Genomic DNA, 27,669 nt, shown 5'->3' with positions numbered 1-27,669 from the left:
TAGCACAGCGGATCATATGCGCATACAGAATGCCATATTTTAAAGTGATATGGAGGAGATTAGGAAAAGAACGGTTAGAGATTAGGACGAAACTGCGGCTTTACCGAGCTCAACGGCTCTGGTCGAGCTGTAACATAAACTAAACGCTATTGGCTATTTTAATAAAGGGGAGGAGCTGTTCGAAATGTCCCGCTCTGTCTTCCTGTTTCAGTGGAAATTACGTCAACACATTGAATTATGCTGTATGTTTTAAGGCACTTCAGTGGGCCATTAAAGGGTTAGTTCACCCAAAAATGAAAATTCTGTCAGTAATTACTCACCCTCATTGTTCCAACCTCTTAAGACTTTAGTTCATCTTCGGAACACATATTAAAGGGGTGGTTGAAAATGATTTAGTGACTAGTTAGTGTGTAATGTTGCTGTTTGAGCATAAACAACATCTGCAAATTTACAACGCTCAAAGTTCAAAGCAAAGGGAGATATTTGCTTTTAAAGAAATAGCTTTTTAAGGACTACAACAAATGGCTGGTTGGGACTACACGACATTCCTCCCTGGCTAGTGACATCACTAACCCTAAAATTTACATAAACCCCGCCCCCGGGAACGCAATTTATAGATTATCAAGACAGAATATGCTAATCAATGACTAGAAGATAACTACACATAAGCTACCCTAATTCATCTACTAACCATTCAGAAATGTCCTGTTGCATTCCACATGTTGTCACTTTTTGAGTCTCTCCATCTTTCTGACTCCGGTTTGAACATAAAAGGCTAAAGTCTTTAAAATTTTCAGTGCGTGTCTGTGTGAGGTAAAAGGACACAAGCTCTTGAAGCTCCGCCCTCTGTGCCGGGAGCAGCAGCTCATTTGCATTTAAAGGAACACACACAAAACGGTGCGGTTTTGCTCACCCTCAAAAAGTGACAACTTTAACATGCTATATAAAAATATCTGTGGGGTATTTTGAGCTAAAACTTCACATACACACTCTGGGGACATCATAAACATATTTTACATCTTATTATACCACCCCTTTAAGATATTTTTGATTAAGTAACTACAGAGGATCAACCATTAGTTTATCAAGCGACAATATAACTTTTTGTGCGCAGAAACAAAACAAAAATAACGACTTTGTAAATTTGTAATAAACTTATGGTTGAGCCACTGTAGTCACTTGGACCATATTAAACATTGTCTTTACTAACTTTCTGGGCCGGCAAGTTTCGATCCCATAGAAGCCTATGAAGGAGTGAGCCAGCTCTCAGATTTAATCAAAAATATCTTAATTTGTGTTCCGAAGATGAACGAAAGTCTTACGGGGTTGGAACAACATGAGGGTGAGTAATTACTGACAGAATTTTCATTTTTGGGTGAACTAACCCTATCGGAGTCCATAAGTGTGTTAACCGGTGTGTGTCTTTCTAAACTAGCTATAATTTGGGCAAAATTGAGCAGAAAAATGTCTCCAAATATAAAATCTGACAAAACTTCATTGTGGGGAATTACTCAAAGAGAAAAGTGTCTCAATAATAAAGCAAATAGTGTTTTTCACTCAAAAAAGTAATAAATGTTGACTTTTAGAGGTTGGATAAGAGCCCAGTCCCTTACAGTTTGCTTTATTAAATGCATTTTCCCATTTAGACAGCTCTTAAAATGATTCATGTGTTCAATAATTCTTAGCTCCAAATAGACTTATGTTTTCCCTGTCTCTCCTCTTTTCACTTGGGCTAGACAAACCGCACCTCATACGTTTTCTAGATTCATAGTCAGGCAGGCAACATGCCAAAGATGAACTAGGTTTGTAAAGCTTAGAGCTACCGGCCCACCTGTCCAAAAATAGTCGAGTCCTGACCTGAGGCTTTGCATATGAGTCACAGTATTTTAGCTTCAGTGGACAATAAAGTGCATGTAGGATTTTACAATAAATGTTAACTAAGTATTGAGGTTTAGCCCTATAAAGTCTGATAACTATATGAAGTAATAGTCTTTCTCTTTATTGAACCTTTAGACCAAATATAAAAGTTTGCATACAGTGTGTTTTATGCCTTGTATCATATTTGATACATCAGGCTTTTATAGCTCATATGATAAGAATAAGAATATGTAGCTCATACTAGATGAGGAAAAAACACCTCAATTTAATTTAAAACACCTCCTGTGAAAGAGATTTTTAATTTCAGAGAGGCTATCCTGGTTAAAGAAAGGTTAAAGAAAAAAATTATTCAGAGGCCCGAACTGAGCAAAAATATGCAATTTATAGAAATCTTTATTACAGTATAGGCTATATAACAGACTACTGACATAAAATGCATATAAATATCAGCTGTCACTCTATATCTCCCAATAATGTTCTAGTAAGATGATATTTAAATGATTAGTTGCAAAAATTATGTATGGATAATCAAGTTTCTTCAGTAGCCAACTGTAAATGTTCATCTTGAACTATTAATAACAATGTAAAAGTTATTCTTACATTTACTTAAAAAAATCTAAAGATTTCACAGCAAAAGGCCTTTAACTTGCAAAAAAAAAAAGGATGAACTCTCAATCAGAGGCTAGAAGGCATGTAGAGGATTGTGTTTTTTCCAGCAATGTTTTGGTCATGCTGATCATTTATAAGCTTTATAAATGAATGCAGGATACCAAATATTATACAGTCGGCATTATAGGCTTTAAGAATTAATTTTCCATGGGTGGACAGAATTAAAATTCAGAAAGAAGCGGTTAGACATGACAGATTGCCGACAGTGACATCAGTGGTGACGTCAAACATCACCCATTCAGGGCTTGACGTCACCGCTGACAGCGCTAGCGATTGGAGGATTTAGAGCGCGTCTCTGTGTTGAAGGACCCCACTTCCGCAATACTACAGACAGACCTCGCTTTATTGCGCTAATACATCACTGTATCACATGCCACAATCTACAGTTTTTCAAAATTATGTGAAAGACAATAAGTAGCCTAGCTGCCATATAAATCCAGCATGTGCTAATACATCCCAATCTGTATTTATTCACATTTTGGTTTATGTGATGGATTAATGCTAATGTCGTCCGCACCTCTTCTCTATCTGAATGCATGATAAATATAGCCTACGGTTCTACTAATAGCGGACACGAGCACTGCTGTACGAGCGTCGTCGTGATGTCAGTGAATTTTAGGTGCCCCCTCAGGATGCCTGAGTAGCTGCGCTCGCCAATGAGCGTCTCCAGTCAGTGTGAATGTCCTTCATTTCTCTGTCTGGCTAGTGAACTTGCCATCACGGATCCTAATTTGGATTTTTTAAAAGGGAAGAAAAGCACCTCTCCGGTTCGCCGCTGCTCCTTAATCGCGTGACATTCTGGAGCGATTAAAACAACTTTAACTGCGCGCGACATGGAATGCCGAGTGCTGTCGATTCAGAGTCATGTCGTGAGAGGATACGTGGGGAATAAATCTGCATCCTTCCCGTTACAGGTGAGCAGCTGAAGCACGACAGATGCACTCGTGATAATTATGTTATAGTGCATGACAGCATGCTTGTGGACTGGAGAAAGGAAAGGTCACATGGTCAGTATTCCTTTGCATGCAGTTCTTGTGATATCTATGAAGTGAACTTCCCTTATCCAGAGTCTAATCTATTTAATTCCCAGAACTTGGCCTTTTGATGCTTGTTGCCGCGATATGCGAGACGGAATTGAAGATATGCTTCTATTAATAGTCATTTGGCTACATTTATATGCCACAGGAACTTAATAAAGCTCGTGTTGCCAAAACACCGGCAGTTTAATGCTCACAACCCGATGCGGTGAGACCAGCGACTGTCATCATTAGGAGGAGTGACAGTGCCGTGAATCATCACCAGAAATGATTCGGATATCATTGAATCTCGGTTTCCGAAAGATCATTTGGCATGAGGGTTCAAGCCCCGTCCAAACTATTAAATTAGGCTCATTAGTTTTTGAATGGCTCCAGCTGTCATGCCACCAGAAAGCGGCTGTCTTCCTCTTCTGCTTGCTCGCGCTGTCTTACGATTACAAGACTGACGTCACAGCCGCGAGACTCAATTCCTGCAAAATCGTGACATGTTTTTTTTTTTTCTTGTTTTTTTTTTTTTCCAGCGGCTCTCCCAGCCACCCACGCTCGTGCATCCTGCGTTTTACATTTAATTTTTTTCAACTTTGAGTCCGCGTCTTTCATTGACAGAGAACGCTATTTGCATTGACCCTCATGTTTTGAAATTGTCTTTATGTTTGTGTTCCGAGAGACTCGAAATCTGTTCGTGTATCATATACTTATAGTGCTGCTTTTAATAGTAAGTGAAATTAACCTTTTATTTCCCTTTCAAATTCTTCAAATGTGTTATTGTGACAAACAAATTCCAGTAGGCAGATATATGGCATGAAACGGAATTGGTTGGATGGTTGTGGTTTGCTATTGGCTGATCTAATGTGAGTGACAGGTTGTCCCGCCCTCGCGCCAGTAAACACGTCATCAGAGAAGAGATGTTGCTGCAAGAGGGAGGGGCACATGCATAAAAAAAAATTACGTGCACAGATAACTAATTTATAATAAACACTGCAAAATTCCATAAAAATTAAGAGTTGTCGATTTTTATTCCATGATGTTTTTTATGACAAGTATGATTCACTTAAACAATGGGTGTAGGCCTAATTGTTTTGCGGTTTATCTTTTAAAGAGGCGAGACACTACAGTCAAAAACACTGTTTGTCATGCGTCTGTCAATTTTGAGGGTTTTCTGGCTCTTCATAAAGTGTTTTTTTCCAGACTAGTGGAAAGAAAACATCCAAAATACACTATTATGTTGATCTTTTATAGCACTTTATCTATTTGTTTCTGTAGATTTAAATTACACTATATATCTTTAAAAGCCGTTTTCTCAAAATGTGTTTTTTCTCCTAAACTGAGTCAGAAATATCCACTTCAGCAACACTTACATACACCAAACTTAACAGTTGTATTCATATCTATATTCTGAAGGTTTTTTGTTGTTTGTTTTTTACAGGGGGGGTTTGTTCATATATAATTTGCCTGATTTTATACACGATTTTATTCCTTAATTTTTTTTTTTTTTTTTTTTCTGATTTATGGAGTGCTAAAAAAAAATAGATATCCAAAATCCAAACTTAAAAACTGATGACTCTAATGTCAAATATATATATATATATATATTTTTTTTTTTTTTTTTACAAGAATTTTTTTGTTCTAGAAATCTATGCAAGTTAATGGATATTTAATTAGATAATTCCTCACTTGCATATTTTAGGGCTGGGTATTGACACAAATTTCATAATTCGATTCGATTTCGATTTGAATCAATATTGATTATTTTGGATATCAGGTACAATACATGGCAAATATTCTCAAGGAAAACAAATCTCTTAACTATGGGAGTCAGTTGTAGCCTACTAGTTGAATATTGAATATTGAAAGTAAAAATTAAATGATTTGTATAAAAACACTTAAATTACACTTTAAAAAAAAATAATAAATGTATATGAAATATAAACATTTAAATGGTGGCTGTCATAAAAACTTGCCAGATTTATTCAAACATGCATTAAATATTGAAGAACATAAAAAATATAGGCTAAAGATGATGTAATATGGTGCATATGTTTAGCAAAATGCTCCTCTCTAGAGTTAATTTTTCTAGCAGACTAATGAGTTTATGTTCACTGGATATGGTTTTTCTGAGGTAAATGTGACATTACATGACATTGTTTACAAGCTGTTTTACTGACGTTTAGCTAAGCTGCGCCAGAGCGATCTCGCGCCAGAGCGCCAAAACGATTTTTATGTTTTTGAATTTCGTAAGAAAATGGACGTAATTTGAAATCTGAGACTTTGTTTCATATCAGTAGTAACAAAGCACAAATATTATTGTGATTTATTGGATGGGATGCGCGCTATAATGTTCCATTCGTTCATCAACTGAAAACTGGATGACCAGCCTAATCGATTCTTGGGATTTAAGAATTGATATCGGTTCGTAAAAATGAGAATCGATTAAAATTGAGAAATCGATATTTTTTTACCCAGCCCTAAACTTATTTCAGAACTTGTGATACAAAAAATAAGCTATTCTTAATGTAATCAATCAACCGGGGAAGTATAATTTTATATTAGTTAATTTTTTGTCTTAGAATAATTAATAGAATTAATTTGGTTGTTTTTCACTCAAATTTTTTGAGGATTTTGTACTAGGTGTTGATAGTATTCAAATAGTATTATTGTTTGCTATTGGTATGAAAACTTTTTCTCTCAAATATTTTTTTTTTCTCTCATGAAATGCTTTTTTGCTATCAGTGTGATAACTTTTTCTCTCAAACTTTTTTTTTTTTCTCTCAGATCATTTATTTTCTCGCATGTAATAAAGACACAATTCTCTCTCCATACAGAGTCAGGACGACGTTTAAATAAATGGTTTAAATTAATGTTCACAACTAACTCGGTATACCTGTTAAATCGTCTGGGTTACAGTGGTTATGCCATGTGAAACGTCCTCGATAACTAGTAAAACAAGACAACTTACTTATTTTTGTTAAGTATTCTTAGTTTTAGTTAGTTTTTCTGCCACTGTTTCAGTTCTATTTTATGATAAGTTTATGATAATAATATGTATACTGCCACTGTTTCAGTTCTATTTTATGATAAGTTTATGATAATAATATGTATACACCATCACAGGCTCTAGTGATTATTGCTTTTAGATTGTGTGTTACTCTCTGAATGAACTTCTTTTCACGTATTGAATGTGTCTGTGTTTGCCAGGTCATGGGGTTTGAGGTGGACTCGATCAACTCTGTTCAGTTCTCCAATCACACAGGTAGGCTGACTCTAACTCTCTGCTGATTTTTTGGATAACAGTCTGTCTCAGTGAAACAAAGTCATACAAAAAAAAAAAAAACCTGTTTAAGTTGTTGTGCGGTTCACTTATTTGGATAAAGAGTCTCAAATTAAGTCTTTAAAATGTATTATTATTATGATGATGTCACACATGCCCTGATGAGAATGTGTTACTGTATGATGTCATAATTACTAGAACCAGATGGAATCTTTTTGGCACCTTCTTTTGCAATTAAACGTGTGGTATTATCTGAAATAGATTATGACATGGTAAAACGTGTTAAACAGGGCAGTCAGAGTACAGGTGGTTTTTTTAAATATTGTAAAGTTAATATGTCACGATACAACATGTGCATAAACATGCACTGAAGAAAGAATCATTACAGATTTCATAATCATAAGATAATGTGTTTTTCAGCCAGCCCCAAACAACAGCGTCACAGACAGATCAGCTTATGAACATGCGATTGAACATATAATTATAATAATTTTATAATTGGCTAATTTGCTGCACAACATAATTTGGTAACACTTTACAATAAGGTTCATTAGTTAACATGAACTAACAATGAGTAATACATTTGTCACAGTATTTATTAATCTTTCTTAATGTTAGTTAATAAAAATAGAGCTGTTCATGTGAGTTCACACAGTACATTAACTAATGTTAACAAAGACAACCTTTGATTTTAATGACATGTTAGTAAATGTTGAAGTTAATATGAACTAAGTTTAATAAATGCTGAAGAAGTACAGTTCATTCTTAGTTCATGTTAACTAAGGAACACTACAATAATGAACCTTATTGTAAAGTGTTACCCATAATTTGTATTTAAGATTATAGGCATTAAAGACTTTTTTTTTAATCCTGACGGTATTTTATATGAGTTCATGAGTTTTGATCACTTGTCGGATATCACTTGTTTCAATGCACCCTAATGCATTTCCACATTCACAGAGTAATTTTCATCTGCAAATGCACTGTAGTGCCCCTTGACCTCTTAATGACAAGAGGACAGAAACAGATGCTTCAGTCGAGTGCTTAAAGCATATTCCATTCACATGTTGTGACAGTTCATTTTGAAGTGTGTGTGTATTTGGGAGCTGTTAAACAGACCACTGATCCTTGTACTTCAGGAGGGTATTGATATGTTTTCTTCTCTTTGGATTGTACACTTCCCTTATGGTTCTTTAAAACATGTCCTGTATTATTTTAAAGGCACAATATGTAACTTTTTTGCTTTAAAAATAGCAAAAGTCACTATATCTATGTTATATATTTATTTTAGTTGTGTACTTACATTATCCCGACTGTTTCCAACAACTTTCAAACCAGGAGAAATTTGTAATTTAATTCGAAGACACGTCCCGTTTCTTTATTTCCGTTTTGTCGGTGTCAATGGCGTCATATCCGCGTTGTCCCTGGTTTCCGCTCGTACTGCCATAGCTATGAACCAGAGCCCTCTGATAGTAACCAAGGCGACAGACGTGGACAACTGTGTAGTTCGCAGTGTCTATTTGCACGCTGTTGTTGTTTCGTTCAAACATTATGGACCATGGCAAGCGGACTTTGGATAAAAAAGGAGAACTAAAACGAGAATCAATATCAGCGCGGTGTTTTCGAGATGCCGAGAGCTCCCATAGACAGTAACGTTATATAAACGAGAGCTCCACGTCCGAGACTTCGACCGCTTCTACATGTACTTTATTAAACAGGTGAGCACATTTACATAAAACTAATCAATGTTATATAGTTCAACAATGATAAAATGTTAGAATATGATCTGTATGTTATTCTAATGTTGATCTAGCTTACTGCTAGTCTCATACAGACAAACTAACACATACATTTCAACACATTCAAATGCAGTTTAGTGTGATAGTGTAATGTTAGACCAAGTGAAACAGCGCTGCGTTACCTCACAAGTTTAATTTGTCTAATAAACGGACCTGTGAGTTGTAATTCTGCACTCGCGTGTATTCGGTAGACTGAAATGTCCTTCCTTTTATATCCGCGGGACTCGCGTCGCGTGTGGAGCTGATAGCTGTCTCTTAGCAATCCCGGCCTGCTTCATATCACAGTCATGATAAAAACATTGATGTATTTACTCATCCATAAACATTATTAGATCGGTCGGCTTGACGTTGACGACAAAGATCCATAATTTTTAGCAAGTGTTGCGTCATCAAACTACGCCTTTGTTATTGTAAGAGGTTAGCGACCCCTAGTGGCGAAAAAATTACATAGTGTACGTTTAACTGAGAACTTTTTGCTTGCAAGAGCAGAATATTCACCTGCATTTAGACCCACTGTTCCCGCTCAACTCTTAGTTCTTCATTTACTCTCCTTCATGTTGTTCCACTGGTATGAATTTCTTTCTTTCTTCCTTGAAACACACACTCCCACCCCGAAAAGCTGAAAGCTGAGAAAAAAGTGTTTTTTGTTTTAACGATAATTAAAACATAGATGGAGTAGATCCATAGACTGTAAAAAAAAATATGGACGTAGTGTCCGTGACGTCACCCGTAGGTTTCTGAAGAGCATTTTTGAAGCCCAAAGTGGGCGGAGCCGACCGTCGCCATCTTGGTAGCGCGTCACTCCCGGATAACCGAAAATGATCAAAGAGGCGGGATTAGCTGAGGTGACGTGACGGATAACAGACAGCAGGCAAACGGCTAGTAGTGACATCAGCAGTGGATATCCACCTGTCACTCAAGTGGTCACGCCCTTAATTATGCAGAACTTTAAGGCTTAATATAATTTAAACGGTACCAGGCTGTAAACATATTTTCTTCTGCTGTAAAGTTGGGCATTTTAACATGATGGTTCTATGGGATTGACTCTCTTTTTGGAGCCTCTAGTGGCCAGTCGATGAATTGCAGTTCAAGTCACTTCCTTGTTGGATTCAAAAGAGAGACCAGAAGGTTGCCGCTTGAGTAGATCGTGTCCATCAACACCTCCAAAGCTTGTACAGTCCTGTATCTCTTCATGGGTTTCACATTTTATCAGTAATGTTTGACCGTTTTGAATTTATATGCTGTTTAATAATGTTTGCGGATCGCATTAATGTGCATTGTGCTAAGCATTGCTCTATCGCTTGTTTCTGCTTCTTCTTCGCCCGTGTTTTGATCCAGAGGTTTTGTACTATTTCAGCATGATAATGCCCCCTACCGTATAACAGTGAAAACACAGTTTGCCGGAAGATTGTCAATGGCGGGAAAAGAGTTAATGGTCCATAATGACTTAAATTTTCTTGTTACACAAAGCTATAATATGAAGGTAGCCAAATTTACCATTGGTCAGCGAATTTACGTTGGCGAAATCCAGCCATTTCAGTGGGAATCCACGCGATCAACAATTTTGATTGAGGGTGTAAGATTTCCCCACACAGATTTTGCAACTGTTTAAAGTTAATTTGCTGCGTTGACCAACTGAAAGCCACTGTGTTTGAAAGTGACTCCAGTGTGAGCTGTGCTTTATACATTGCTACACTATTGATAATATGTGCCCTTTTTTCCCTGTAAAGTTTCACTGAAATTTCACTAATTTAACCACACCTTGACTTCAGAAGACTTGGAATATAGTGCATGATTCATATAGGCTACTTTCATTATACCTTTATAGTACTTTGCATCCTTTTTGCGGCTTGAAATCTCCTGCCCCCATTCATTTACAAAAGATCATGACCCAGAACTGGTATGCATGGTGTCACATGCTTGTCTGTCACTGCTAAATTTCTCAAACACTGTTTCTGGACCAGCTTCTCATAAACGCATCCCATTTCAAAGCACATTAGTTAGAATAACCCTAACTGGCCTCGGATCAGTAGTCTAAACAACACGTGGCACAACCCACTGTAGGCTGTTGCCCTGTGACTGGCCTCCCTCTCCGCTCGGCTGCTTTCTCCTACTCAGAGCTGTAACATTGTCTTTATCCACTTGAGTTTGGTTTTTAAAGCTATTTAAGCCTATAGAAGGAGGGACTTAGACTAATGCCACTGTGGCTTACTTAGTATTCCCAAACCAGCAGCCGTTGTCAGCACAGCGAACCAAGTGCCAGGGGAGTCTGGTCGGGATCTGTAGTTGGAGTTGTGTAGGTTAGTGGTTTGCTCCTGTGGTCACATCAAGTCTTCAGCAGTTCCAACAGCACTGTGTTTTACAGCACATGGCTGATTGAAATCATGGGTAACTGGTTTAGAGTAACTGGATGGTTCATTTGAAATCAGAAGGTACACTAGACTAAAGTCTTATCCGTCTCTCTTGCTGTCTCCTTCTCTTTTCTGCTTCAGAGATGAATTCAGCATATTGACTCTCTCTCTCTCTCTATCTATCTATCTATCTATCTATCTATCTATCTATCTATCTATATATAAATATATTATATTATATTATATTATATTATATTATATTATATTATATTATATTATATTATATTATAATATTCATTCATTTTATTTATAAAGCACATAAAGACCAAGTGCTGTATTGATAATTTCTATATATGGCCAGATACATTGGATATTTCCCTTCTCTATTATTATGCGCCTTTTTACTAATTCAAGCATAATACTTTTTTCTATAGCATGTATTTGAAGGATTTTTTTTCCATCTTCCATAATGCACATTAAAATGTTACGATTGCAAATATTCACTACAAACTATTTCCTTTTTTTTGGTGGTGTAATTAATCTATATTTTTATATAAAAGGATTATAGATTTTTGATATGAGCCATTTATTGATTATTAGCCTTTTTAAAAAGTACTAATCAAATGTTTCGGGTCTGTAAGATTTCTTTGTTTTTGTAAAAAAAAAAAAAGGTATGCTTCCCAAGGCTGCATTTATTTGATCAAAAATACAGCGATATTGTTAAATATTATTCCAAAAAAAAAGTTTTCTATTTTAATGTAATTTATTCCTGTGATGCAAAGCTGAATTTTCAGTCTCATTACTCCAGTCTTTAGTCTCACATGATCGTTCAGAAATCATTCTAATATGATGATTTGCTGCTCAAGAAATGTATTGTCAATGTTGAAAACAGTTGTGCTGCTTAATATTTAATTTTTTTCAGGATTTGATAAAGAGGTGACAATGTATTACAGCATCCATTGACCTTTGTCTAGTTAATGTACCATTGGCCAAGTCTAGTTAATGTACAAACATTTTGGTTTCTGAAATATAGGACCGAGCAATCAGTTTTATGTACATTCTTCCTGTTGAGCTGAGCTAGGACTTTATCGTTTGACCTTGGAAATATATTTGCAGGTTGTGACATCCAGAGCATTATCTCTGTTCGGAACATCGATGGGCGCAGCAAAGCCTTATGGGTAGAAACAGCATGCACCTCACACAGCGGCTTCTGAATGCTGATCGTGATTTGGTGTGAAATCGAGTATCTGCATGATACGTGCGGGTGAAGCGTTTGGGATTAGAGAGCTCTGTGGTTCCAGCGGAGAGGCATTGCAGAGTTGCGGCAGCAGGAAATGATGACGACAGACACCCGTCTAATCGCAGATTCCCCATCGCAGTCATTTTCTCCCCCAAAACACACACATCAAGGCGACAATGATGCGTCTTTTTCATCCAGCCCCTCAGGCTTTCCTCTGTCCTGTTTCTTAGCAACAAGAAACATGCCGGTGACTCACCTGAATTGTGACATCATCACAGCTCCCGCGGGCAGCACCAGTGGTCTCTGACGAAACGACGGGACTTTTGTTCGTAACCCATACATATCAAGGGCAGACGAATCAGACAGTGGATTTTGAGATGTGATTTGTGTGTGTCTGACCTGTGATCTGTCATTACCCAGGTTACTCTCACTGGAAGGGCCAAGTGTTGACTGCAGATGAGCTTCACGTGCTGTATGAAGGGATCAAACTGAACAACGTCAACCACTACGACTATGTACTTACAGGTCAGTTCTTTGGGTACCAGTCATGCCTGTGAAACTCTTGTCTGTCACACTGCTGTGGATATTATTTGCATGCTTAGTCATTTATTGAGCCTATAGGGAGGAAAATAAGTGTATGATTTAGTTCCCTGTTGGCATCAGACTCTCGTATTTCCAGCACTTTTCAGTTGTAGGCCTATTAATAATGTCATACACACATGAGAAAGGCTCTCTTGACTTGGAGCTGTGTATCTTCAGCTACAGGCTGTTTTGGCTCTGTGGACTAGTGAGAGTGGGAAAAGTGTGTTTTAACAGTTGACATGCATCACAGGAGAATTCTGGTCTGGGTTTTTTCCTCCCTGAAAGTCATTTCCACTACATCTCAAATTATAGATTTTTAAAGTAAAATGTTTGCTCAGGAAGTTTTATAACTTACATTTTATGTACCCTAAATACATATTTTCACATTTGCATAATATTTGTACAATCTTCTCACACACTGCTTAATATTTGTACAGTATTTTCACATGTTTTTCTTTTGCATTATAATTACAATATTTTCACACTTCGCTTGCATACTAATTTGTACAGTATTTTCAAACACATTGATTAATATTTGTACAATATTTTCACACGTTTTGCATTATATTTGTACAATATTTTCACACTTTGCATACTATTTTGCATTATTTGTACAATATTTTCACACTCTGCATAATATTTTGCATTATTTGTACAATATTTTCACACTCTGCATAATATTTTGCATTATTTGTACAATATTTTCACACTCTACATAATATTTTGCATTATTTCTACAATATTTTCACACTTTGCATACTATTTTGCATATTTGTTAAATATTTTCACACTCTGCATAATATTTTGCATTATTTGTACAATATTTTCACACTTTGTATACTATTTTGCATAATATTTTCACACTCTGCATAATATTTTGCATTATTTGTACAATATTTTCACACTTTGCATACTATTTTGCATAATATTTGTTAAATATTTTCACACTCTGCATAATATTTTGCATTATTTGTACAATATTTTCACACTTTGCATACTATTTTGCATACTATTTGTTAAATATTTTCACACTCTGCATAATATTTTGCATTATTTGTACAATATTTTCACAAATTTTTCATAATTTGACAATCACAGCTTGATTTTAAAAGATGCAATATAAAAAATTATCAAGTGTTATTTAACTTTTTTTTCATACATCATGTTTCATATATTTTATCTCTACACTAACTATTAGAGGCAAAATTGTTGGTTTGTGCTTTTTTGTAAAATATTGATATACTCTGTTTAAAAGTTGTTTGAAAGAAGTCTCGCCAAGGATGCCTATTTTGAGCAATAATACAGTAAAAACAGAAATATTGTGAAATATTATCATTTAAAATAACTGCTTTCTATTTGAATATATTTTAACATTCATCTGAAGTCAAAGCTGAATTCTCAGCATCATTACTCCAGTCTTCAGTGTCACATGATCCTTCAGAAATCATTCTAATATGCTGATTTGCTGCTCAAAAAACATTGTTGTTATAATTTTTGTGGAAGCCAAGATACATTTACACTATACATTTTCATCATTTCATGTTTTCAAGTTTTCAGTATGGGACAGATATTTTTATGATCTTAGATTTAAAGTCTGGAACAAAAGTAAAACTATAGAATCTATATATATAAAAGGTATTTGAAATAAAATAAACAAATAAATAAAGACATGGTAAAGCGGTTACAATTAAACATTTAAAATGAGTTATAATAAATATCGACCCCTGGATATAAAAGTGCTGGTCAAACTTTAACACTGTGGCATTGAGTGTTGCATAGGCAAGCACCCGTTTAATTCAGAAAATGTAATGGTCTTGTGTTGAGTCTGGAGTGAGAGAGGAAGTGAACGTATCTCTCTCGCTCTGTAAAGGCGCTGCTAATAATCATCACCGGGGGACCATAGAGGACACATGGTCATAGACTCGCAGGTCTCGCACGAGCACCGCAGACTGAGATGTTGTGCTCTGCCGAGTGTCTCCGGTGCATGAGCTCTCCTTTATCATCACCTTGAGAGGAGAGGAAAGCACAGAATGGGAAAAGGGGGAAAGGAGAACATGGGAATAGAGAGCAGTGTGGGAAGAATTTATACATGCAGTTTGCAGTCCAGTAGAGCCACATTTCACAACGAGTCTAATAAATGACTGATTTGAAAGATTATGCTTATCAGGATTCTTTTATTTATTGTAATTTTTGTTATTAGTAATATGTTTGTTAGGCAAGGATGCATTCAATTGAAAAACATGTATCACAGTTTTCACACAAAATAAAAAATTAAGCAGCACATCTGTTTTCAACATTGATAATAATAAGAAATGTCTCTTGAGCAGCAAATCATCATATTGTAATGATTTCTGAAGGATCATGTGACACTGAAGACTGGAGTAAAAAAAAAAATCAACTTTGCCGTCACAGGAATAATTAAACATTTTAAATGTTTTACAAAACATAATTGATATATCATTTAAATAGAAAACCGTTATCTTAAATTGTAATAATTTCCCAATAATTTTGACCAAATAAATGCAGGCTTGATTATCATTAGAGACTTAAGAGACCCCAAACATTTGAACTGTAGTGTATTATATATGAGCTGATTTAGGTAGTTGTCAGTGTGCTCATTATTCTGTATCCAGTGACCATCCATCCTATATAATGCCTAAACACAATTTATAATGCAATATTTCTAATGTTGTAACATTTTGAAGTGTTATTTGAAGGCTCCTGCGTGCCTCTCTTACTTGTGGCTTGTGTTGTCGCAGTGCGATTTATTGTGTGACACACTATGACATCATGAAAAGCAGTGAAGGTCAGATGCGTCACACGTAGGATTTATTTACCTGAGCCGCCACATGACCAATAGCTTGAGGAGTGAGTTTCAAGGCTGTCCCACCTCAAATAACTTTTGATATTTATTGATATTTACTGGTGTGTTTATTGAGTTCCAAGTCTATCAATTTAACTAGGGCCTATTGTGCTTTTTTACATTTTCCACTTTATTTAGTGTAATGTTGCTGTCTGAGCATGAAAAAGCTCTGCAAAGCACAAAGTCACTCCAAAGGGAGTTGTTCTCTATAACCGTGCGCACTGTTTCTGAACCCCCTGAAACGAACACGTCGCAATATTCCTCATATAAATAATTCCCTTCCCAAGGCATACGCAGAAAAAGTTGGTGAGGCCTGGTTGAGTTGTTTTAGTAGTGTGTTGAAACTCACGGTTATGGTAAGGGGCGTGACATTTCTGAAAACACACTTGAAGTGATTGACCAATCACAACACACCGATTCAGCTGACCAATCAGAGCACGTTGCGCTTTTCAGAAGGAGGGGCTTCACAGAGATCGAAACTAAACGGAGCGTTACTGACAGACTGGAAAGAGAGGTGTTGCAACAATGTGAAATATATGTGAAAAATAATGTGTTTTGAACATTCAAGCATGAAAACCTGTTCTGGTAGACCCCAAAAACAAAATTAAGAGTTTGTAAAAAGCCTCTTTAATACAGTTTATATTTTATGTTGTTCTGATTCTTTTCTGTCGTCTGAAATAAAATAACTTCAGCAGGATTGCCAAGTGTTTATGCCTAACACAATGTTTCACCCACAAATTGAGTGTATTGTATTGTTTCCACCTTAACTGTTTTAAAGTTGTCAGGCAGAAAGAGCGAGAATGAACTGGTGCCTGTGCCGAGCGCTCAGTTTCAGCACTTCAGGCGGAATCTTGATCTGGAACGAATGGAGTCTCAAGAGGAAAACAAAATTGTTGATAAAAGCACTTTTGTTTCTCCATTTCTGCAGGTTACACTAGAGATACATCATTCCTGGAGATGGTGGTTGATATTGTACAAGAGCTGAAGAGGGCCAATCCTAACCTGGTATATGGTGAGTGTTTTTCAGTCTCTTTGATCAGGTTAACATAATGCTGTATAGATCAGTGCCTTTTCTGCATCATAAATGTTTTACAGGCATGTCTAGACACTATAGTTCAAAAGTTTTGGGGTATGATTTTTTTTTTTTTTGCAAGAATGCATTAAAGGGATACTCCACTTTTTTCGGAAATAAGCTCATTTTACATCTCCCCCAGAGTTAAACAGTTGAGTTTTACCGTTTTAGAATCCATTCAGCCGAACTCCGGGTCTGACGGTACCACTTTTAGCATAGCTTAGCACAGATCATTGATTCTGATGAGTCCAGTAGCATTTCTTTCAAAATGACCAAAGAGTTTCAATATTTTTCCTATTTAAAACTTGACTCTTCTGTAGTTAAACCGTGTACTAAGATCGACGGAAAATGAAAAGTTGTGATTTTCTAAGCCTATATGACTAGGAACTACTCTCATTCCGGCGTAATAATCAAGGAACTGTGCGGCTGTACCATGAGTGCAGCAGGCGTAATGATATGACGCAGCGCCTGAAAATAGTCCCCAGCTCGGTAACTTCTTCCAACGTGACCGGGACTAAGTTTGTCTAACCTATTAGACCTATTTTCAGGCGCTGCGTCATATCATTACGCCTGCTTCACTCATGGTACAGCCGCACAGTTCCTTGATTATTACGCCGGAATGAGAGTAGTTCCTAGTCATATAGGCTTAGAAAATCGCAACTTTTCATTTTCCGTCGATCTTAGTACACGGTTTAACTACAGAAGAGTCAAGTTTTAAATAGGAAAAATATTGAAACTCTTTGGTCATTTTGAAAGAAATGCTACTGGACTCATCAGAATCAATGATCTGTGCTAAGCTATGCTAAAAGTGGTACCGTCAGAACCGGAGTTCGGCTGAATGGATTCTAAAACGGTAAAACTCAACTGTTTAACTCTGGGGGAGATGTAAAATGAGCATATTTCCGAAAAAAGTGGAGTATCCCTTTAAATTGATCACCAGTGATGGTAAATAGTGACAAAAGATTTCTTTTTTGTTTTAAATGCTGTTCTTTTGAACTTTCTATTATTAATCATGGAATCCTGGGGGGGAAATGTATCCCGGTTTCCACAAAAATATTAAGCAGCAGCTGTTTTCAACTCTGATAATAATAATAATAATAAATGTTTCTTGAGCATCAAATCTGCATATTAGAATGATTTCTGAAGGATCATGTGACACTGAAGACTGCTGAAAATTCAACTTTGCATCACAGGAATAAATTAATAATAATAGTTATTTAAAAAATTCACAATATTACTGTATTTTTGTAAAATACAAATAAATGCAGCCTTGATGAGCATAAGAGACTTCCTTCAAAAACATTAAAAGATCATAACAACCCCAACATTTTGAACGGCAGTGTACATTAACCTTGTACATTTAAAGAATAACTTGTTTAACTCTGTTTTTCTGTCAGTGTGTGACCCTGTCTTAGGTGACCATGGTTCAATGGTAAGCTTGCTTGTGTTCTAGATCCTCTCTTTCTTTCTTTCTTCTTTTCCGTTATGTTCATTATACAGGAAATAGAATTCGGAGTAAGCTGACGTTTATTTTTCATAGTACTCTTTGTCTTTTGCAGTATGTTCCTCAGAATCTCCATCCTGTCTACAAGAATAAAGTGGTACCTGTGGCCGATATCATCACACCCAACCAGTTTGAGGCAGAGTGAGTAAAATACCCCTCCACTCAACATTTTTGTGTGTGTTATCGTGTGATTGGATGTTTCTGTGCTGCAAATGTCAAACCTCAGTGGTTTTCAGTCAGATTGCTCACATTAGAGTAATATTGTAGTGCCCTCTGGTGGGCAGTCGTGGCTCTACACTCAAATCTTCAGTCGCACTGATGTGCAATCAACTCCTCTAACTCTGTGCTCTTCATTCCAGGTTATTGACAGGGAAGAATATCAGCACAGAGAAAGACGCTGTTGAGGTGAGTTTAAATACACACACACACACACACACACACACACACACACACACACACACACACACACACACACACACACACACACACACACACGAGAAATGGAGTAGGCTTATAAAAAAAGGAGGGAAACAGAAAGCAATGTCTGAATATAAATTAGATGCTCTAACTGCAAATGATACACAAACCACTTTCATTTCCAAATGTTATGTTCTATTATTTGCTAATAATAAAGGTATTATTATAATTTATTATCATCATCATCATCATCATCATCACCAATAATAATACAAATAATAATGTTTTAAAATTATTGCTATATTATTATCTTAAAATTATTAATGTTTTATGTTACAATGAATAACAATTATTATTGTTGTTATTATTAGGTGGTAATATTAAGGTAATAATAATACAATTATTATTATTAATAATATTATGGAAATATTAGAAAATATTTTCTAATGATTATTAATTATAATTACTAATAATTATTTATTTATGGTGTTGTTACTATTATTAATCTAATCAATTATTATCATCATCAAAAATAGAAAAAAAAATTTCTTATTATTTTTTTATCTTAATATTATTAATGTTTTGTTACAATGAATAATAATATTAGTATTATTAGATGATAATATTAAGGGAATTATAATATTAATATATTATGTAATAAATTACTATTATTATTATTATTATTATTATTATATACTGTGTGTGTGTATATATACATGCATATATGTGTGTGAGTGTAGAGAGAGGGGGATTATATTTATTATGAAAATGATAACATTTGAAAATATTATTATTGCCTTATAGGGGTGTAACAATATATCGTGTCACAATATATCGCAATACAAAAATGCAACAATATGTATCGTGGATAGTTCACCCAAAATAAAAATTACCCTGTGAGGAAAAAATTGAAGTTTTCAGAGTCAGTACTACATTAAACTACAATATATTATGTTGAATATAATGTATAATAATGGGGGAATATTAGTGGGTCCTGATAATGCTTATGTTATAAGTCTTATGTTACCAGTAAAAAGTGGCCTACATTATTTAAAATATATCTAGCCAGTGACAGAGTGCAAGCATATTCGTCTAAAATAATTCTGTATTTTCAGGTTCAGAATCATGAATATATTTATTCTGGTGTCACCATTGTCCAAGCCTATTCATTTACACCCACAATATTATATCAAATTTAGCATTTAATCAACAGTACATTTTTTTCTTAACCTTTTATTATATGTCTTGGAGTATCGCAATAATATCGTATCGTGAGTTCAGTATCGTGATATGCATCGAAGCGTGAAATTAGGGTATCGTTACACCGCTATTGCCTCAATGTTATCTAATAATTATTAATATATAATTACTAATTATTATAACAATTATTTAACATTATAATAACTGTTATTTTGTTACTATTATTATCTAAACATATATGATTAATGCATAATCAATAATAATTATATTTTCTTTTAATTATCTATGTTATTAATATATAATTACTATTGAGATTTTAATAGTAATACATTTTATTATTATTATTATTATTAATAGGAAAACATTTGTGAACCCTTTGAATACAGGCTGTCTGTATTTTTGAGACCTTTTGAAAATTGAGGCAAAGCTCAACCATCAACAAGAAACATGTTGCTGTCAACATTATAATGGAGATCCAGAAAAGGCCTCTGACTGTGTGTGTGTGTGTGTGTGTGTGTGTGTGTGTGTGTGTGTGTGTGTGTGTGTGTGTGTTCAGGTGATGGACCTGCTGCATAAGATGGGTCCAGACACTGTGGTCATCACCAGCTCTGATCTGCCCCCTCGTCTCGGAGACAGATTCCTGGTGTCTCTTGGCAGTCAGCGCATTTGTAAGTGTGTGTGTGTGTCTGTGTGTGTGTCCATGTGTGCTGAACAGTGGAAGATAATGTGGATTTTGACAGATGACAAATCATGAGAGCTTATTGGAATGCATGTGAATTCAAATCTTTTTATATTTATTTATATATATGTATTTATTGCTCTGAACCACCTTCATGATTTACTGGTTGAAGATCAGGGCTGGTTCATGTATGGTGAATTGTTTTGAAGAACGCAGACATGAACAAAATAGCCATGTTTCTGCAGTGATGCCGGACGGTACGAGGAAGACCCAGCGGATCCGAATAGAGGTGCCGAAAGTGGATGCGGTGTTTGTTGGGACAGGTGATCTATTTGCTGCTATGCTGTTGGCCTGGACTCACCATTACCCAACAGACCTGAAGGTACATAAATCATCATGTCATAAATGCATCACGGTGATCATGCAGCGCAGTAATAAAATGCTGATCGAGTGTTATTCTGTCTTGTTCTCTTTCTCAGACGGCGTGCGAGAAGACTTTCTCCGTCATGCACCATGTCATTCAGAGGACTATATCTTATGCCCATGGTAACACAGCAGCCAAACGTTGTTTATGTTATATGTATGTGCATGTTGTTACAATGCCAAAATTTGTTATCAATATTAAAATTACAAATGAGTAATTGCTCAAGTAAACAAAAATAAGCTGTTTTCTAGGTATGTTGCAGCTGTATGAAGCACTTAAATCTTTTAAATCTTTAATTAAAATGACAAACTCAATAAAAACATAGGATATTCACTTATACATTTGTTTGGTTTACAGTTCTGGCCACTGAAAAGCCTAAACACGTCATCCATCCGTCACTATCATTGTTTCATTATGTATATATACACTACTGTTCAAAAGATTTTGAAAAAAATGTATACTTTTATTGAGCAAGGACGCATTAATTTGATCAAAAGTGACAGTAAAGACCCGTACATCAAGAAAATTCAGCTTTGTCATCACAGGAATAAATTACAATTTAAAATGCATACACATAGAAAACAGTTCTTTTAAGTTATAATAATATTTCACAATATCTACTGTGTTTTTGATCAAATATATGCAGCCTTGGTTAGCCAAAGAGACTTTCATAAACATCTTACATTGCAATTGTTCCATTGAAATGCTTTCCTGTCTTTGTCTTGCATGTTCAGAAATGGCAGGTCCAGGTAGAAGACCCAGCCCGGCTCAGCTGGAGTTACGGATGGTCCAGAGTAAAGCGGACATAGAGGATCCAGCCATAGTCATGGAGGCCACCGTTCTATAGAGCCGCCACACGCCACATCTCATCCACACACCTCACCCTCCGCTCACAACTGCACAATGTATAGATGTTGTACATTTTGATATGTAATGTGACATTGCCTTAGAATCTCAGCCAGAGCACAACAGTTCCATTCCCAAGAGATTCAGCAGGGTACGGCCAAACAGGCGAGAGGGGGGAGAGCGATCGCTTGCGCTGAGAAAAGAGAATGGGAGAGATGATCGGCCTCTCATTCACACTCTTGCAGTCTTCACCATCTCTATCTCTCTCTCTTTCTCTCTCCCTTTCTCTCAAAGCTCCTCAAGAACTCCGGTTCGTCCTGCACATAAAGCCCAGTCTCTGACATGTCCAGTCCAGGTCAGTTATGTACCTAAACTGCCATCGATCTAGTGCGGACCAATTTAGAAATGACGTTAATATAGATGTGACGCTTTTCTACACTCTATGATTTTGAGTCAGAGCTGTTCAGCAACAAACATAGAAAACAAAACCTCAAAAACTCTCAAGAAATACCCAAGTCATATTTTTGCTCAAAATCGAAAGGTAAAAATAAGACATTTATTGCATAGGAAAGAAAAAGAAGCCTATTTTTAGGACCATGACGTTTTAGTGCATTATGCTATTAGTTTTATGTCAGTTAAGTGTAATAATAATAATAATAAATTCTATAATTGTTTTATTATAATATTAATATTTTAGTGAGTTAAGTGTATTTTTCTCCCCAATTCTCAGTCACTTACTATATTGTGAAAAAATATCAATCTCATTTTCAAATCTTTCTCAAATCTCTTTTTTTTATTATATTATTTTACACAGGTTTTTTTTTAATATATATATATATAAATATTGTATCCGGAGAGGATGCTTTTCATGACTATTATATTCATTTCAGGGATAAAATGTGATTATTTGTCACAATACAAACAATGTTGGTCCTAAAAATAGACTTTCTTCATGCAAAGTTTAATTCTGTATTTTTGTCGTTTGAGAATTACCCAGAAAGTTTGGTCTTTTGCTCACTGCGGTTCGTGATAAGAGATCTGTATCTGGAAAAGATATGTTGTGGCCAACCTGAAAAATGCAAGTAAGTTGTTAAATATGTATTACAGACCCAAAGCACTCATTTGTGTGAGAGTCCAACTTGTGTTTAAATGTGTATTTTATTGTTTATTTTGTTTTTTTGTGACTATTTTCTCCCCAAAAAAGGGAGATTTTACTGAAGAGATGCGCTGCTGTATTTTGTGACTTGTTGATGTTTTTGGTGAGATGTACTGTAATAATTTTTGGCCTTGCTCATGTGTATGACTTAGTTCTCTAGTTCCATTGATTTTCGTTTTGCATTGAGCATTTACAAATGCGGAACTTCTAGCATTTCACTTCATGTTTGTTTGTCAGTGTAACTAACATTATCATCTCGTTTGCTTTGAATTGATTGTATTTGCATTGATAATCTACTTGTTTGTACAAGCAGAAGAGACTTTAAAAGTAGTTTTATCTTTTTATTTGATAGTATTTTCATATCTTAAAAGGAAAAGACTTGAATGAAGTCTGAAGTACTGGGGAAACGTCTTAAAATGCCTTGATTAAAAGTAGTTGTGTATGTGTGCTGGTCTGGTGACCTGCGGCAGGTTCTCTCTCACTGTGCCAGAGAACACGCTGTCTCTTGGTTACAATGCTGTGAAAGATAATAAAAGGCAGATGAGTTATACATTTAATCAGACTTGCTCTCCTTTGTTCAGTTCATAGGGAGGTTGATTCAGGCGACATCATCTTTTCTTGTCTGTTTTATATGTTGATTTCTCAGGTTTTATTTTTTGCTTTAGTTTTGACTTCTGTTTTACACCTAACTAATGCTCTTCCAAAATTATTCACATTTCTTTAATCCATCGGTTCATTCTTTGATCATTTTTTTAGTTGCATTTGTCTTTTAACCACTCAAAGTTCCTTCTGAGTGAATCTCACGAAAACATTTGTCACATTTAACCCCATACTCAAAAGAAGGAACAAGAAAGACAGAAATAGGAAAAAGTTTAAGAAAAAAAAAACTATTTTAGGAACTTTTTTTTTTCACCTCTTTGTTATACAATAATTGTTTACGTTTAATTGGTGGAACAAAAAAGTAGAACAAAAACAAACATGATGTATAAATATTTTATAATATAAATGTAATAATCATGATTATTAATGCTAATTTCAATAATATATCTTTGCATTACCATAATGACATACTTGATTGTCATGAAAATTAAAAAATATGATCAAACAAATTGTCTAAATGTAGCATTTCAGGCCTACTAGTGCTCAAAAAAATCTATTATTCTTGTGACTTCAGTAGCTCTGACTCTTGACTTTTAAGTGAGTGTTGGATTTATAAAAAAATTTAGATAAAAAAAAATAGCAATCATATAATTGGCTAAATTTTCTTTAAAGAAAATGTATATTTCTTTTGATTTTGGAGTGAAATATGACCCAGCGTTGTTCTTGAGAGGTTTCATGAGATTCACCTGTTTTCATCCATTTCAACCACTATCTTATTTTCCATAGCAAAAAAAAAATAATAATGGCCATGTGCAGGACTAATCAGGGGTCAGCATTGCTCAGAGGGGCATGTGCTTCAGCTTTTCGTGAGTTCCTGAGCTGTTATCTAACTTCTTATGTGTACTTGTACATTGTGTACGTGTAAGTGTGAATGACAAAAGGATGGTTCTACTGTGAGCGAGCGAGTATTTGTGTTCTCTGAAGGAAAAATGAGGGTGTGAAGGGATAAACTGGGGGGAGGGGACGTAAATAAATAAGAAGAGCCAAGTTTAGTTTTTGTGAATACTGACAGTGAGGTGGTGTTCAGATGATCATGATATCACAGTCTCCAAGTGAACTGTACTGCTACCATTTGCTCTTAGTGTAACGGAGGACAGCTATTTGGTACATTTGGTGCCGTGACCCGGGTGGGAATGAGGTTTAGGGTGGTTAATGTAACTGAGGCCAGCTATTTGGTGCCATGACCCGGATGGGAATGAGATTTAGGGTGGTGAGTGTAACGGAGGCCAGCTATTTGGTACATTTGGTGCCGTGACCCAGATGGGAATGAGGTTTAGGGTGGTTAGTGTAACTGAGGCCAGCTATTTGGTGCCATGACCCGGATGGGAGTGAGGTTTAGGGGGGTGAGTGTAACAGGCCAGCTAGTTAGAGCTGCATGAGTAAACCTCACTCCCCTGGCCTCAAGAGGCATGCTAGTGACTGATGCTAGAGACTGCAATCTTTAGCGTCCTTGTAAGCGCACCCACCTCCCATGCCAGAAGCGCTGTTTCGTATCCTTCTCGGAGTGGGGCGAGTAGAACCTGAGGGGTTACATTTGGTGCCGTGACCCAGGTGCACGTGAGGTTTAGGCGGGGTGAGTGTAACAGAGTTCAGCTAGTAAGAGCTGTGCGAGTAAACCTCAATCCCCTGGCCTCAAGAGGCATGCTAGTGACTGATGCTAGAGACTGCAATCTTTAGCATCCTTGTAAGCGCACCCACCTCCCATGCCAGAAGCGCTGTTTCGTATCCTTCTCGGAGTGGGGCAAGTAGAACCTGAGGGGTTACATTTGGTGCCGTGACCCAGGTGCGAGTGAGGTTTAGGGGGGTGAGTGTAAAAGAGTCCAGCTAGTAAGAGCTGTGCGAGTAAACCTCAATCCCCTGATCTCAAGAGGTGCACTAGCGACTGCTTTATTAGCATGGCCGCTTCCCATGCTTGGGATGCCATTTCGACTCACGCTCGGAGCAGTGCGAGTAGGATTGGTTACATTAGCATTTGCGAAAGTGCTACTAAACCAGGGCAAAATGGCTACTTCTGCTTGAAGATGCCTTGGTGAGCAGTCAACCTTATCTTCAGCAGAAAAACATGCATGTTAACTATATTTAAAGATGTCAATTATGTGCTTACAATGAGAGCCTGCTTGTGTTTACTGTTAATGGAACAACGGGTGTGTTCTGATACAAGAGAACCTGTCGGAACCTCATGAAGACTAAAAAGAAAAAGAAAAAAGTGGGTAGCCAAATATTTTGACTGTTATAGCAGCGATGTCTAGTACATTCCCTGAGGGAACTGTGGTGAAGAACTTTTGAGACGAACTACATTTTTGTTTGTTCTGTAATGTTTGTAAATTGTATATCGGTCTGTGGAAATTATGTGTTGTCTATTGTAAGACTGTGGATCAAAGATGACCAAATGACGCTGAGCTCCCTCTAGTGGACGGAGCTTATATCGTCTGGGGAAAAAACTATTCCACTACCATTATTTAGACTATAAACAAAATGATCTTTAGTATGTAGGTCCCTTATTGCCGTTCTTTTTTAATCTGATGAGTGTAAACAATGTCCTGACTCCATATGATACGGTTATATATTGCTTGGACCTATACCTCATCATGTATATGTCATTTCCTGTTGCACTGAGTTTTGTATTATTAGCTGCCTTCCATCACAAGGCATTGAATGCCTTACAACGTGTACAAACGCATTTCAGGCCTGCTAGTGCTAAAAAAATCCAACTGTTCTTCACATTAGTTGCGGCTTCCATAGCTCTGACTCTTGAAGTGAGTGTAAGATTTATATTGATAGTTGTTTGTTTTTTTAAATGTCATTTTTGTTGAATTTCACTTCCACACAGACAGAATATTTCCAGAGGCTGTTTGTGATGTAGGATGAAACATCTCTAGAAAATGATGGAATTCGACATAAATGATTCATTAAGTCTTGGGAATCATTTCATCTGTAAAATGAGTGTTTAAAACCACTGTGCTTGCTGTAATGTACTCTTGTCCTCAACAGTTCTGTTTGATAGAAGATGCTACGGCAAGAGTACATGAGAATACACTTGAAAATGTGCCCTTCTCACAGAACGCCAAATATGAATTTCAGTGACATCATAATGGGCAGTATGACATGTTGCCAGGGCAACAATTGGATGCACCATTCTACTTCTCTGTAAATATGTCTGTCTCTCTTAACAGTTCTAATAGTGACATGTCAGTGCTTCACGATTCATTTCGATTCCCTTTCTGTTGACATGGTTGGTAGAAAAAATAATAATTTTTGTTCTTTCTTTAGTTTTCCGTTCTGAATGGGGTCAGAAAAGACAATAAAAATAAATGTTTGGTAAAAGTTTTTAGTGCTTTGTTTTCAAATTCTGAATATTTTATAATATGTAACAATAAAGATTGTAGTGTACAAATCCACATTTATAATGTATGTATGTTATAATGCAATAAAGAAAAACAAAGTATTATATTAAATGCTGTCTATGTGTGTGTCTAGGTGGGGAGGGGGTGTTATAGCATAACAAATGCTTTCCACCATCTGCGTTAAGTTAAGGCTGCTCTGAGAAATGCCTGCTCAGAATTATATGTAAAGACACAATGCATCATAAAAACCATACTAAAATCTTGCAGCTCACCAAATTTTTTTTTGTTGTCATAATGAGTGTGTAGATTTCATTTTCGTGATTATATATTCACAATTTCATGATCAGAAATTAATCATTTTCCCGCTTTGGTTCTGTCTAAATGAAATGCAGCATCAGTGCAGCCTTAAACTTGGTTGTTGTCATCGTGACATTTTGCAGCTCTAATGCTGCTTTGGTTCCATAAAAATGAAATCCAGCATCAGTGCAGCCTCAAACTTTTTTGTTGTCATAATGAGTGTGTATATTTCATTTTCATGACTATATATTCACAATTTCATGATCAGAAATTAATCATTTTCCCACTTTGGTTCTGTCTAAATGAAATGCAGCATTAGTGCAGCCTTAAACTTTTTTGTTGTCATAATGAGTGTGTATATTTCATTTTCATGACTATATATT

The 27,669-nt window shown here is 36.0% G+C and overlaps 1 protein-coding gene across 2 annotated transcripts; it reads left to right on the top strand.

Annotated features, from left to right (window-relative positions):
• Window positions 1–3,136: 3,136 nt before the first annotated feature.
• On the top strand, window positions 3,137–23,540 carry pdxkb (pyridoxal (pyridoxine, vitamin B6) kinase b). 2 transcript variants are annotated; one of them, XM_084401766.1, is made up of 11 exons: window positions 3,137–3,461; window positions 6,780–6,834; window positions 12,663–12,767; window positions 16,616–16,699; window positions 18,157–18,191; window positions 18,319–18,404; window positions 18,623–18,668; window positions 20,437–20,548; window positions 20,805–20,941; window positions 21,039–21,105; window positions 21,718–23,540. In XM_084401766.1, the coding sequence occupies exons 1-11, from the start codon at window positions 3,381–3,383 to the stop codon at window positions 21,828–21,830; spliced, it is 921 nt and encodes a 306-aa protein (XP_084257892.1). In that variant the 5' UTR covers window positions 3,137–3,380; the 3' UTR covers window positions 21,831–23,540. The 2 variants fall into 2 exon arrangements, with proteins under 2 accessions (XP_084257892.1, XP_084257893.1); XM_084401767.1 differs by lacking the exon at window positions 3,137–3,461 and adding an exon at window positions 3,462–3,554.
• Window positions 23,541–27,669: the final 4,129 nt, after the last annotated feature.

Source organism: Rutilus rutilus (assembly GCF_951802725.1).
Source record: "Rutilus rutilus genome assembly, chromosome: 2".
Lineage (NCBI taxonomy): Eukaryota > Metazoa > Chordata > Actinopteri > Cypriniformes > Leuciscidae > Rutilus > Rutilus rutilus.
The sequence above is the reverse complement of the archived record's forward strand: the minus strand, read 5'-3'. Positions and strand labels throughout refer to the sequence as shown.